The sequence below is a fragment of the Lissotriton helveticus genome, chromosome 6, assembly GCF_964261635.1.
Source record: "Lissotriton helveticus chromosome 6, aLisHel1.1, whole genome shotgun sequence".
Taxonomy (NCBI): domain Eukaryota; kingdom Metazoa; phylum Chordata; class Amphibia; order Caudata; family Salamandridae; genus Lissotriton; species Lissotriton helveticus.
In genome coordinates, this window is record NC_136067.1 from 732,869,595 (window position 1) to 732,883,712 (window position 14,118).

At 48.9% G+C, this 14,118-nt stretch overlaps 1 protein-coding gene across 3 annotated transcripts in view; it reads right to left on the minus strand.

Moving 5' to 3' along the window:
• Positions 1 to 14,118, minus strand: part of KLHL32 (kelch like family member 32) — a 945,199-nt gene that overhangs the window by 41,955 nt on the left and 889,126 nt on the right. For all 3 annotated transcript variants that reach the window (XM_078646842.1, XM_078646843.1, XM_078646844.1), the window contains one exon: positions 8,772 to 8,964. In XM_078646842.1, the coding sequence (XP_078502968.1) occupies positions 8,772 to 8,964 (193 nt within the window). The remainder of the gene's footprint in view (positions 1 to 8,771; positions 8,965 to 14,118) is intronic.

The window sequence follows — 14,118 nt, forward strand, 5'->3', positions numbered from 1 at the left end:
CCGCTCCGCACTCCCTGAGCTCCATGGAGCCGGAGCAACTCCCATCCAACTTATAGAATTTTACGCACCATACATGCCATCATTGGGCGACTGATTACATCTAGCTTGCTAGTAGCTAAGAGGTGCCCCAGCTGGTGAGTCCAACCCCAGCACCAGCCAGATCCTCTGGATATGCTCCTTGATACAGACCAACACTGTCAATGGTACCTTCTTCCACCCCTGGCTCCTTCAATTCTGGCGCCATTCCCGATGCTGCACGATGATGGGCCCATTATCATTCCCAATTCTGAGCCAGCACACCATTCTAAGTCAATGCTGGGGTCATCCAGGCCCTACCTATCCCTGTATTTACTGCCTCTATATAGATCCTTCCTTTCTAATGTGGGAGAGGAGGAGAAAAGGTTTGCTCCACTGGAAGAGGACACTGAGCCAGTAGAGAACTGGTCTGAGGAGCTTGGTGATGCCAGTGGTCTGGACACTTCACCAGGCACTAGCATGCTTTCCCCTCTGAGCCCCGTTTCAGAGGAAGCCACATCCTTCGTCGCCATGATGCCTTCAAGTGCCAGCAGGTGAGGTCACGACCAATGTCTTGACAGAGCAGCTTAAACTAGGAACTTGTTCTGCTAGATTACTGCTGTCCTTTAACAGAGCCCTTACTTACGTTCTCCAAGCGGCCTAGGTGAAACCTTGCACTGGGGCTCCTGTGCATCCCACGATTGCCCCCAGCAGACCCAGCCTTCCTTTCCCAGCACCCCTCCCCTGAGAGCCTAGTTGTCCAGGCCCCAACAGGTATGTTCAACCCAAATGCATTCCCTTCCCCTCCACCGTAAAGGGATTCCACAAGGCTAGACATCTTTGGGAAGATTATTTTCTCTGCCACCAGCCTAGCTGTGCAGTTAGTGAACACCTTATAACTCTAGGGCTAATATTTTCATGGGTTGTGTTTGCACAGCTGTTTGCTGAAGAGGGCCCTGCCAACATCAAATAGGCCTTAGTGGATGGCTTGGATACAGCTAAGTTTGCCATGAAGTGTGGGCTGGATACCATTGACTCTCTGGGTACTGCATGGTCTCTACTTTAGTGCTGTACACTAGGTTCTCGGGGGAAGTCCAATGGTCCTTGACTGATATGCCCTTTGATGACTCTCGCTTATTTTGTGACACAGCACTCAAGTGCTTTCAGGAGACCCAGGTAACACCTGGTCACTCTGGCTTTCCCTATCTGCCGGTCCCAGCAGCAGTCCTCTTGCCCTACTGTGGGAGTGGACAGAGCCCATATATGCATTCTCAGTAGCAGCAGTACCTACCAGTCCAGCAGACTAACCAGTCCCTTCATGGGTGGGGCCATGGATCCCAAGGACAAAGTGGGAACCAGACTCAACATGCTGTCTGGTCCCCTACCCTGCCACAGCGTCTAAGCCTCTTTAGTGGACCCTCTATCGAGCCCAGCCATCCTATTGGCAGCAGGATCAGGCATTACCTGCCTCAATAGTCTTCAATAACCTCCGACCAGCAGGTGTGCGGAAGGAGTATGACCTCCCATTTGTGGAAACCCCTTCGCCATCATCCAAAGACCCGCTGATGAAGGATGATCTCTCCTTGCTCCCTCAGGAGGCACATGGCTTTCTGGCAAAAGGAGCCATCAAGAAAGTGCCCTCACCAGAAGTAGGGTATAGTTGTTATCCTACTACTTTCTAAGAAAAGAAAAATCTGGATGGTAGTAATGGACCTTTAGAATGTGTATTTCCATATCCCTGTCCTGCCGGCCTACAGACGTTACCCATGGTTCTACGACGAACTCAAGAGCTCCAAGAAGAACTGCCGAGCCCTCGAGAAAGCCTGGCGCAGAGACCCTACACCAGACAACATGACCACCCTCAAGCTCGCCACCCGAAAACACCACCAACTGATCCACACCACCAAGAAAACAGCATTCAAGGAACGACTGGATAACAACGCACACAACAGCAAGGAACTCTTCAACATCGTCAAAGAGCTCTCCAACCCCAACGCCGGAAACAACGACATCACCCCATCACAAGACCTCTGCAACTCCCTCGCCTCCTACTTCCACAACAAGATCGCAGACATACACAACAGCTTCAGCACACAACCGACGCACCCCACGACCGCACCAACGCCCCCCACCACCACCCTCCGCGCCTGGACCCCGATCAGCACCGAAGACACCATCCGCACGATGAACTCCATCCACTCCGGATCTCCATCCGACCCCTGCCCTCACCACGTCTTCAACAAGGCCGACGCTGTCATCGCACCCCACCTGCGGGACATCATCAACACCTCCTTCGACACCGCTACCTTCCCGGAGAGCTGGAAGCACGCCGAACTCAGCGCTCTACTGAAGAAACCATCAGCGGACCCCACCGAACTCAAAAACTACCGCCCCATCTCGCTCCTCCCGTTTCCGGACAAAGTCATCGAGAAGACCGTCAACAAGCAGCTGGCCGCCTTCCTCAAGGCGAACGGATCCCTCGACCTCTCGCAGTCTGGCTTCCGGGCCAACCACAGCACCGAGACCGCCCTCATCGCAGCCACCGATGACATCCAAGCCCTGCTCGACAACGGAGAAACAGCGGCCCTCATCCTCCTGAACCTCTCTGCGGCATTTGACACTGTCTGCCACCGCAGCCTAGTGCAGCGCCTCAGCAACGTCGGAATCCAGGAGAAGGCACTGGAATGGATCACCTCCTTCCTCGCCGGAAGGACACAGAGAGTCCGCCTCCCCCCGTTCAGATTAGAAGCCACCGAAGTCATCTGCGGCGTACCACAAGGATCATCGCTTAGCCCCACGCTCTTCAACGTCTACATGAGCCCCCTTGCGGCCACCGCACACCAACACAACCTCAACATCATCTCCTACGCAGACGACACCCAGCTGATCCTCTCCCTCACCAACGACCCCGCCACCGCCAGAGCCAACCTACACGAAGGGATGTAAGACGTAGCCGAGTGGATGATGAACAGCCGCCTGAAACTGAACTCAGACAAGACGGAAGTCCTCATCCTGGGATCATCACCCTCCGCCTGGGACGACTCCTGGTGGCCCCCCGCCCTGGGCAGCGCACCCAAACCAACAGACCACGCACGCAACCTGGGCTTCGTCCTGGACTCCTCCCTCTCCATGACCAGACAAGTCAACGCCGTCTCCTCGTCATGCTTCAACATCCTGCGCATGCTCCGTAAGATCTTCCGGTGGATCCCCACCAAGACCAGGAAGACGGTCACCCAGGCCCTCGTCTCCAGCCGGCTGGACTACGGCAACTCCCTCTACGCCGGAACCACCGCCAAACTCCAGAAGAGACTCCAGCGGATCCAGAACGCCTCAGCAAGACTCATCCTCGACATCCCCCGACACAGCCACATCTCCGGTCACCTGAGAAACCTGCACTGGCTCCCGGTCAACAAGAGAATCACCTCCGTCTCCTCACCCACGCACACAAAACCCTTCACAACCAAGGCCCAAGATACCTCAACAGCCGCCTCAACTTCTACACGCCCGCACGCCAGCTTCGATCGACCAGCCACACCCTCGCCGCCGTCCCCCGCATCCGAAGAGCCACCACAGGAGGAAGGTCCTTCTCTTACCTGGCCGCCAAGACTTGGAACTCCCTCCCGACCCACCTCCGCCAGACCCAAGACCACCTCGCCTTCAGGAAGCAGCTCAAGACCTGGCTGTTCGAGCAGTAGCGGACCCCCCCACCCCAAGCGCCTTGAGACCCTCCGGGTGAGTAGTGCACTATATAAATGCATTGATTGATTGATTGATTGATTGACCTTCACTTCATAGTGGACCAAGAGTATTGACAGTTTACTGTGTTCCCTTTTGTCCTTACGAGTGCCCCTCCAGTGTTCACAACATTTTATGGTGGTGGTTGCAACACTTCTGTGGAGGTCAGAGTTCCAGTCTTGCCCTACCTTGATGACTAACTGCTGAAGGTGGGATTGCCCCAGGAAATCGTCACCCATCTCCAGACTACAAAGGACCTCCTGCATTCGCTGGGGTTCAGTAGCAAAGTGCTGAAGTGCCATCTCACCCCCTTCTCAGATGTTCCCTTTCCTCTGAGCCATTCTGGACACAGTGTGATACACACCTATTCTCCGGAGTGGCGAGATTGGGCTATTCAGGCTATGATTCCAACATTTCAGCATCTATCTTGGATTTTGGTGAAACAGCCGGGTCTCCTGGACTCCTGCATCCTGCTGGTGAAGCATGCCCAATGGAAAATGCAGTGGGTGCAGCCTTTGGGACATCTCTCCAACCTGGTCCAGATATCAGAGAGGACTGCACAAGATCTCCAGTTGTGGCTGATGAACCACAATCGGCCCAGCGGCAGACCCTTCTCCCTTCCCCTCCCAGAGATGCATCACTGCTGGGTTGGGACAGTTACCTGGAAGAGGTCTCTGACAGAAGCCTTCTTGAGCTGATGACAAGTTATTTGGCATTGAAAGCCTTCCAGCCTTCCATCAAAGGAAGCTTGGTTCAGGTGTTCATGGACAAAACCTCCACCATGTGGGATTGCAATAAGCAGAGCAGGGCGGGGTTGTGGATTCAGTGCCAGGAGGCTTTTCGCCTATGGACTTGCTGGAGTGCCAGAACATCTTTCTGGTAGTGCAGCACCTGGCAGGCTAACTGAATGCCAGGGTGGATTAACTCAGCTGCTGATGCCTTGAGGATCACAAATTACGACTACATCCAGAGGTGGCACAAAGTCTCTTCTGCATAAGGGGAGAAACTTGGATTGATCTGTTTACCTTCATCAAGAACGCTAATTGTCAGCAATTCTGCACATTGGAATTTTCAAAGTTGTTCTGGCTCGCTGACACATTTCATCTCCAATGGAATTCTGGACTCCTGTATGCCGTACTCCAATACCACTTCTGCAACAAGTTCTCAAGAGGATCTGGACCGACACAGGCCCAAGCCATTCTATTGTCCTGAGACTAGGCATAAAGTGTTTGGTATCCCAACCTCCTGAGCATCAGTATTGGTCCTCCGATTAAGTTGCCCCTTCGGGAGGATTTCCTATCACAACAACAGGGTAGGGCCCTGCACCCAAGCCTGAGCACTTTCCATCTTCATGCGTGGATACTGAACAACGACAATTGAGGGTTTTCGATCTTCCTCTTGAGGGCTGTGATGTCATCTTGGCTGCCAGGCAGCCCTCCACTTAAACTGTATATGCGTGACTTGGGATAAGTTTGTGGCTTGGTATTCCTCATGCCAGGTCTGCACCACTGTGGGAGATGTTGCAGTTTTTTCTCTCTTTAGCCCGGCAAGGCCTTGCCCTGGGCACTGTTACGGGTTACTTGTCAGCCATTTTGGCTTCTCTGCTGTTGCCAGACCAACCCTCCCTGTTCAAGTCACCTGCTGCGACTCTTGTTATGAGAGATTTGCAACACTTGTTCCTTCCTATCTCCTTTTTGATGCCCCAATGTGATCGCAATCTGGTCCTTACGTTTCTCGTCTGTTCCCTCTTATAGACCCTAGACAGCTGAACTCTGTGGTTCTAGACTATTAAAACAGTTTTTCTCATCATCGGTACGTTTGCCAGGAGGATAAGTGAGCTTAATGCTCCCTCAGTTCACCCTCTGTACATCAGCTTTTTCCCTTACAAACGGATCTTTCAGATGCATGCCTCTTTTCTGCCAAAAGTTGTCACGCCATTTCATGTCAGAACATCACCCTGCCCACATTTTTTACGCAGCCTCATCTTTCAAAGGTGGAGAACAGACTACATTACCTAGACCCAAATAGAGCCTTCCTTCTACATTGATTGCACCGAAGACAATGGATGGACAGTCAGTTCTTCATCAGGTTCACTGGAGTGAAAAAGGGCACGGCTATGCACCAGCAAACCATCTCTCAATGGATTGTGCCCTGCATTAAAATCTGCTACGCATTAGCTAAGATGCAGCCTCCTGACGGTTTGAGGGCCCATTCCAACAGGGCCAAGGCTACTACTACTGCACTGGCTCGCGAAGTACCTGTCCTTGACATCTAGCAAGCTGCTACATGGTTGTCACTCCACACGTCCATGAAGCACTAATTGGACGGTCAGGATAGTTGAGACTGGCGTTCTGCCCATTCAGTCCTTTAGGAATTTCTGGTTTGAGCCAGTTTGCAGACTCGCCTCTGGGTAGGTATTGCTTGGGTAGTTATTGTAAGGTTAGGAATCTGCGGTTACAAGTCTCTATCAGAAGAACAAGTAACTTACCTTTGGTAACACATTTTCTATTAGAGACTCTGTCTAATGCAGATTCTGCACTGATCCTCCCCGCTCTGCAAACTGGGCATGTTACCTTAAAGATCCCATTAGATACTGCACAATGGTGAAGCATTGTTTTTCACAAGATTTTGCGTTTTTTGGTGAAGAAATTGTCACAAAATAAACTGATGTCAGCCAACCAGGGCGGCACTTACATGGGCACCACAATGTCACTTCAGACGTAGATGACACAGATGCAGAGCTGATCAATGCCACTTACCAGCGCGCAGAGGTACTGCTCAAGATTTTCCGGATCCACTCTAATGCCTGGAGAATATTCTAATGTGAGGAATCTGCAGTTAGAAACAGTCTAATAAAAAATGGCAATACCAAAGGTAAGTAGCCTCTTCTTCTTGCCATTAACACCCAATCCAGGAGTTCCATTGTCCATCTGTCTTGGGGCATCTTTTTTGTTTGGACATCTAAGCGTCATCTGATGCCTAAACTTTAACTGGTCTTCCCTCCTCTCTGCCTATTATGGTGTCATGGTATGGGTACCTGTGGTGCTCGAGAACACTCTTTCATCATTATGCGCCACAACATAAACTGATTCACTTTAAATTCTATTGGTCAATAGAAACACAAGAGTATTGAAGCTGAGGTGGAGTTGTTACCCCTTACTCAAGAGAATACACGGAGAGAACTGGCCAGTTTACGAATGTGTCATAACCGCACCATAGTTGACAATGAACAGTCCCTGATGACAGTTCAAACTGCTGCGATGGCTGCTCTCTGGTCCCTGCTACTGCCATTCACAAGTTACATCTTGTACACCAGTGTAGGTCATTATGTTAAACAACTGTTCAATCAGGCATATGCTGATATAGTGCCTTCACAATCTGAGCTCCTCTTTTTCTACACTCAACGGGCTGCCACCAGCACTATTCCTCCCTGAAGCACCACTGAACTGCAAGACAGATTCTTGCATTGCTAACTTAGAGATACAAAGGGGGAGAATAACAAGCCACAATCTACCTTCGCAGCAACCTCCATGATACACCCCTTCCCACCCACAAAATGATTAGACCACAGCAATGTGTAACTCTGTTTCTTTATTTTAAATAGTCCTACCATTTTAAACCTCACTATCTCTTAATCATTCCCGATTGTGGAGTATAAAAGAGTTATAAAATTGTGTTTGGTTCAATTGCCTTAAATTCCACATAGATCTTCAATGCTTTCACACCACTTAAAATGTGTGGCCCAGAAAAAATTGGAACATCGCCTAAGTGATATTTCAGTATGGTTAATTAGGCAGGGCATTAGGTGGGCTGAATCTCTCCAGTGCTCAGGCCAGGTAGTATGTAAAATAGGACATTGTAACGGGACCCTTTCGGGCCTTTTACTCATGTCCTTAATATTACAGACAAAACTCTGATCGATTTCTGAACAATAAGTGTAAAAACTGTTAAGGTAAACCATGTCATTCCTGTTTATATTCTACATGTTTTACCTAATCCTGCATTCCTCAAGAACGTTTGCTTTTTCCATAATGTTGTGTTATAGTATTTTTTCCAAGCAGCATATTACTCTTGTATAGTGCTTACTTTAAACTGAGTTTCATTCAAGTGTTTATAACGGGCCACAACTGAGTTGCAAAGGGCACAGAGCAATGCTCACCTATGCCAGTTGCATTTGTGATACTATTCAAATGTGTGGTTAGGGTGGCACTCGGTGGAAATTTTAGTTTACTTGTTTAAGCCGCACCCTTAATTTTACAGGACCCGCCCCTTTTAGGGACCTCCCCCAACTTTTTCAGCCCACTTGAATCCTTGGAATTAGGTTTGGCTTTATTAGATGCTGGCTGTTACCTTGACAGATATAGCTTGCAGAAGGTTTTCTGAGACTTTAGCTGTGATAACATGGGAGGCAGAAGCCTCTTCATGAAAGTGTAGCATTTGGTGATTTCTGTGATACGCGCTTCCTCATGAGCCGCAGCTAAATAGCCCCAGCTGATATCAGTTTATAGGTGCTCATATAACTCAGCTCTTCTTGGAAATATGCTAGCCAGTTAGAAATGCAGGCAGTAGTGACGGCTGCTGTGCCATATTTATATCATCAGTTTTAATGCAATTAGCACCTTCCTGGCATTCACAACACCAAATCATGAGAAGAGATAGGAAGGAGGAGAAAGACATATCTGCAAGCTCTGCTCAAAGGAGCATTCATCTCCTCAACATCCTGGAAACAGCCAGAACTCTAAGTGAATGCAAGATTAAGTAAAACATAACATCTTAACGACAACTAAATCACTGGTGTTGATTACCATAATGATTTTTACTTTCATTGTTTGGAAATTGATCATACATGAACATACAGCAGGATAGGGACCCGTTGCAATGTCTGTTTTTAATTCCTAGTGGGTCTCAGACCTGGAGGGACCCAGCCAACTTAAAACTGTGGTCCCCAGTGTTACATTTATACATGCCAACCTTCACATTTCCCACAAAACACCAAACACTCTGCAAAACGGAGTACTTGCCTGTGAGAAGGTTGAATGTGCAGCGGCTCCACTGGTCTGTGTCGATGTTGTACGAGTCTATGTGGCGCACTATAATCCGATCGTTGTTGTAGTCTAAATCATTGCCTCCTAGAACGTACAACTTCCTTTGGACGGCAGCCATAGCGTGGTAGACTCTCCGTTGTAGCATGGGGCTGCGGCTAATCCAAGTGTTCTAAAAAGTGAAAGGAAGGTCAGAGTGAAACTTGGAAGTGGCAGCAGATACAAATGATAACAGTGGATGCCAAGAAATCTCGCAACGCTCCTTAATTTTCCCACCACAACTAATATGGTTAGAAGGTGCAAGGCAATTTTGAGTAAGAGCACAAGATCCCATAAAGGCACTGAGTGAACTATCTTCGAAAACACTAATTTTAGAATTCCATGTCATGCTGCTATAAATTCTGAGTCACTCGCACTTTCAAAATGCAACATGTATCCTGAGCTAACAAGAAAGAAATAGTAGGATGAACAAATAACAAGTCACAGTTTTCTTCTTTTCTTCTTTTATTTCACGTGGTAAACGTCCTTAAAATTCTCTAGCCGACACGTGTTTCGTCTGTATTGGTGTTTAACCACAGACTTCTTCAGGGCTGTTTCTTCTAAGTTAGATCTATGATTCTCTCTTTCCCATCACCCCAACTATGGTGTGTTGGGAGTTGGCCTTCTTGATAAAATCAAATCTCCGCGTCTTCCGACGTATTCTAGCAGCTATATGGTACTGTGTTCCACATAAATATGAATTGAATATTTTCCTCCTGAGACGATATCACGTCTTCATCCAGATAGAGTATTTGGCGTGATATCGTCTCAGGAGGAAAATCTTCAACTCATATTTATGTGGAACACAGTACCATATAGCTGCTAGAATACGTCGGAAGACGCGGAGATTTGATTTTATCAAGAATGCCAACTCCCAACACACCATAGTTGGGGTGATGGGAAAGAGAGAATCATAGATCGAACTTAGAAGAAACAGCCCTGAAGAAGTCTGTGGTTAAACACCAATACAGACGAAACACGTGTCGGCTAGAGAATTTTAAGGACGTTTACCACGTGAAATAAAAGAAGAAAAGAAGAAAACTGTGACTTGTTATTTGTTCATCCTACTATTTCTTTCTTGTTAGCTCAGGATATATGTTGCATTTTGTTAATAGGGTAATGAGCTGATCATGCCTGTTGGTTGTAGACAGATGGCCTAAACCTTATCCTTGGAGCTTCCTATATTGTTTGCAATAACACTGATATCACTGTGGCCCAGCACAATTGTAACCCAGCCATCTTTGCTTGCCTTGTTGTCACTCACACTTTCGTCTGGAAACTTTAATGCAATGCAGCACAGCAAGGGAAGCATTTATAAACAAGCATTTACAATGCAACGGTCTCGCCTTTGCAAATGTTAGAGCTATTGGCATTGTAATTGACAACATTTTTATTTATGTGTTGATTTTGAAAATAGATAAATACATGGCATTGTCATTTACAATGCCAATAGCTTAACCCCTTCCATGCTGGTGACGAACCCCAGCCGTCACGCTCCACGGTGCTCGTGTGCTGATGACGGCTGGGGTTCGTCACGGCCCGCCCTGTTCGTTCGGCGGCCGCACACGGGGGGAATCGCGGCCGCACGGGAGGGGTTAATCTCTCGCAAATGCGAGACCTATTGCATTTGCACCCACACAGAGCAACACACAGAGCCACATGCACCCACACACAGACAGAACCACACACACAGACAGAACCACACACACACACACAGACAGAACCACACACAGACAGAACCATACACACAGACAGAACCACACACACACACACACACAGAACCCCACACACACTGACAGAACCCCCCACACACACAGACAGAACCACACACACACACAGACAGAACCACACACACACACAGACAGAACCACACACACACAGACAGAACCCCACACACATTCAACCCTGTCTCCTCTCTGTGCCAGAGCATGCTGATGAGGTGCTGACAGGCAGGTGCATGGCCTACGTGTGAGAGAGGGGGTGCAGAGGACTGCAGGGGGCGCTGAGGGGCTTAGTGTCCTGGAGATGATGGATTCCAGGCCCTTTTGTGCAATTACTGAAGGGGAGCCCAATGAGAGCCCCGAGTGCCATGGATGCTTATAACTTGCGTTGTGTGTGTGTTTTTTAAGATTATTTCAAGATATTTGGTTTTTGCTTATAGGATTGTATAGTGAAAGTCTCAGCCACAACAGGCAGTGGAGATTGAAAAATTTCTACATGACAAAGATTCAGGTGGAAAAAAAGGCAGATAGTGAGAATGCTTAACCCGATACAGGCGCAGGATACATAAGAAACCAAATAAAACCTTGATGTTCACGGCATGGGCCAAAAGCTGGTTTTGCTAATCTCTGAGACTCGAGGGCTGACATATATAAACATCCTAACACTGGGGATCAGAGAATGTGCACATCAAGGGGGCTTCCCAAAACAAGTTACTTGTGCTCCGAGGGGGTGAGGGGGCTAAAGCGAAGAGAGGCTCCCTGAGCAACGTGTGCTCCGAGGAGGTGGGGGACACATAGAAGCAAGGAGACCTCAGTGTGCAGGGTAGTGCCAGCAGCATTTTTTATCGTTAGGGGTGGGGGGGCGGCATCTGTTTCTAATTAGCATGGCTGCGCTAAAGCATTAAGGGCAGTGCTGCTCTCTGAAAGAGGTGCTCTTAGTCTCCAGTGCGTAATTGAGCCTTACTGGCAGGGGGAGGGGTCCTCTCTAGTGAGAAACGCATGAATACTTATGCGGAAGCACTTGGACGGGACCTCGGATCTAGTTGCCGGTAGACCAAACAAGCTCTGCATTTCCGCAGCCTTACATTGGTTTAGCAAAACAATGTATTGTGTAGCTAAGCAGACATTGGCCTTCTATAGCACTGTACTGTGACCGGACAACCCAATCCCAGGAAGAATGATTTAATAAGTCACAGCAACATAAAGAGAGCATCTTCAAGAACCACCTCCTGATATTTAGGCAGTTTATCTACAGCGCCATGTTACCTTACGATCTCCACAGAGTTCTTATGTCTATTTCAAGCAATCCATAATAAATAAAGCAATGCACTGCCTGGTTCGCAGAAGTGTTGCCGCACATCACCCGACTGCTCTACTACGAGTTTACAGTAAATAAACATGTAGGCTTGTTTGAGGGACAGTCTCCCGGAGTGGTAACAATGCAATGGTCTCGGCATTGTTAAAGTTAGAGCTATTGGCATTGCTCATGACATTATTTTTATTTATGTTTTTGTTTTTAAAACATAAATAAATGGCATTGTCATTTACAATGGCAATAGCTTAATCGCTCGCAAATGCGAGACCTATTGCATTTGCACCCACACAGAGCCACACACACAAAGCCACCCACACACACATACAGAGCCACCCACACAGAGCCACCCACACAGAGTAATTCACATAGAGCCACCCACAAACACACACAGAGCCACCCACACACACAGAGCCACCCACACACAGAGCCACCCACACATAGAGCCACCTACAAAACAAGCATTTGCAGTGCAATAGGGCTCGCATTAGTAAAGTTAGAGGTATTAGTATTGTAAATGACACATTTTTTATTTATGTTTTTGTTTTGAAAATAGCGAAATTAATAACTTTGTCATTTACAATGCCAATAGTGTTAACTTTTGCAAACGTGACACCTATAGCATTTGTAATGCAATATGTGTTGTATTTACATGACTTAGATGTATTAATATTAAAAATAACAATGGGTTGTATTTTTCGCTGCAAGTAGGCGCTCCACTGGAGATCAAACCGCAGCCTAAGTGGTGCCTAGTATGTCTCAGTGATATGCTGCCCTAACTATCCCGCTGATTATGCCGCCGTCACAGGGAAGGGGACCTATCGCTGTGACTGGCCTAAGGAACCTGCCTATGAACAGCTGGCGGCAGGACAAAAGTTCTGGCGCTGACGCAGGTACAGTAATGCGCAGCGTCAAGGGGCGGAAGGCAGTGTAATTCAGCTGCCACGAATCGTGTCAATGTTCAATGTTCCCGTTGACACTGAAATTGAGCAGCTCTACCTTTGTCGTGACTGCCACCCAAACACTATGGATAAGCTACAGACTGTGGAACTGAATGGAGAGCGTGTGCTGGGTGTCCCAGGATGCGGCGGTGCCCCCGAGTGGGCACAGCACCGCTAGACTCATTCCCACAAGTCAGGACTGACTATGTAAATGGTTTATAGCTGCATAAGGAAGCAGCTGCTAAGGCTTGTGTATTGTCAAAGGAACCTATGGGACCCAGGCCCCAATGAAGGATTGCAGCGACAGTGTGTTGGAGGAGACAAGCCTCTAATCTCAAGGCTACCTAGTTTACCTGGGAGACCGGCGGTGGGATTCACGGCCGGATGGTGTGGAACCGGACTCCCTGTTACCTATCCGGTTGGGAGCACTGGTGAAGTCTGCCTGTGAGCCGCACCCTCCAAAACAGCGGGGTTGGGGGGTGTCTGCCTGTTTACTTTGATGCTTGCTCCAAGGCACTGAGCATGGCGTCAATTCTACTCTTCAATCTGCACACCCTGATGAACCTACATGAAGTGCGTATTTTTATGTCCAAGCTCTCTCTGATGAATCGACCAGCCAAATTACCAGATATACGTACAACCTATGCACGGGCTATTTCATGGTTTCCGAGAATGGGCACTCAGGGCCTGTGAAACCAGGTGGGAGGCTCCTGTCACTTGGTGTATGTAACACACCTGAGCACCATCTACATCTTGACTTACGATCCTGCAGGCACTAGGGTGCTGCTTCTCAAGCCCCTTATTACTTTTTGCTGGTGATCTTCTCTGCGTGAAGTATAGAAGCCTCCGGGCCTTTCCTACGTGAACAGGAATGCTGGTCCCGACCGGGGCTTTCACTGTCCCCCACATTCTCCATGAGAAAAGCCCAGCGCACATGAGCACCCCCCGGAAGCCAACCAACAACCGCTCGCCCCTTGGACCACAACGCCCCCTCCAGGGATCTGCTCAGGACCCAGGGGACCACGGACAGGCACTAGGCCCGCCGACCCAGCAGGCATGAACAAAGGTCCCCCAACCCAGCGCAACCACCCCTGGCTGAAAGCTATGTCACCATATGACCGTGTCCCTGCCGCAGCGGGCCATGGGTGGGGCGGCAGGCCAGCGACCCCCCGCGCCACCACTGCTGCCCCCTCTGAACACCTGGTATGACATACAGACGTCACCGGCAGGGCCACCCTGTCGCCTCGTGTTGCCTCCCTGGGCCCGCACGACATGCATGCGCCCAAGCACATGGCTCGCTCCAGGCCAGAGCG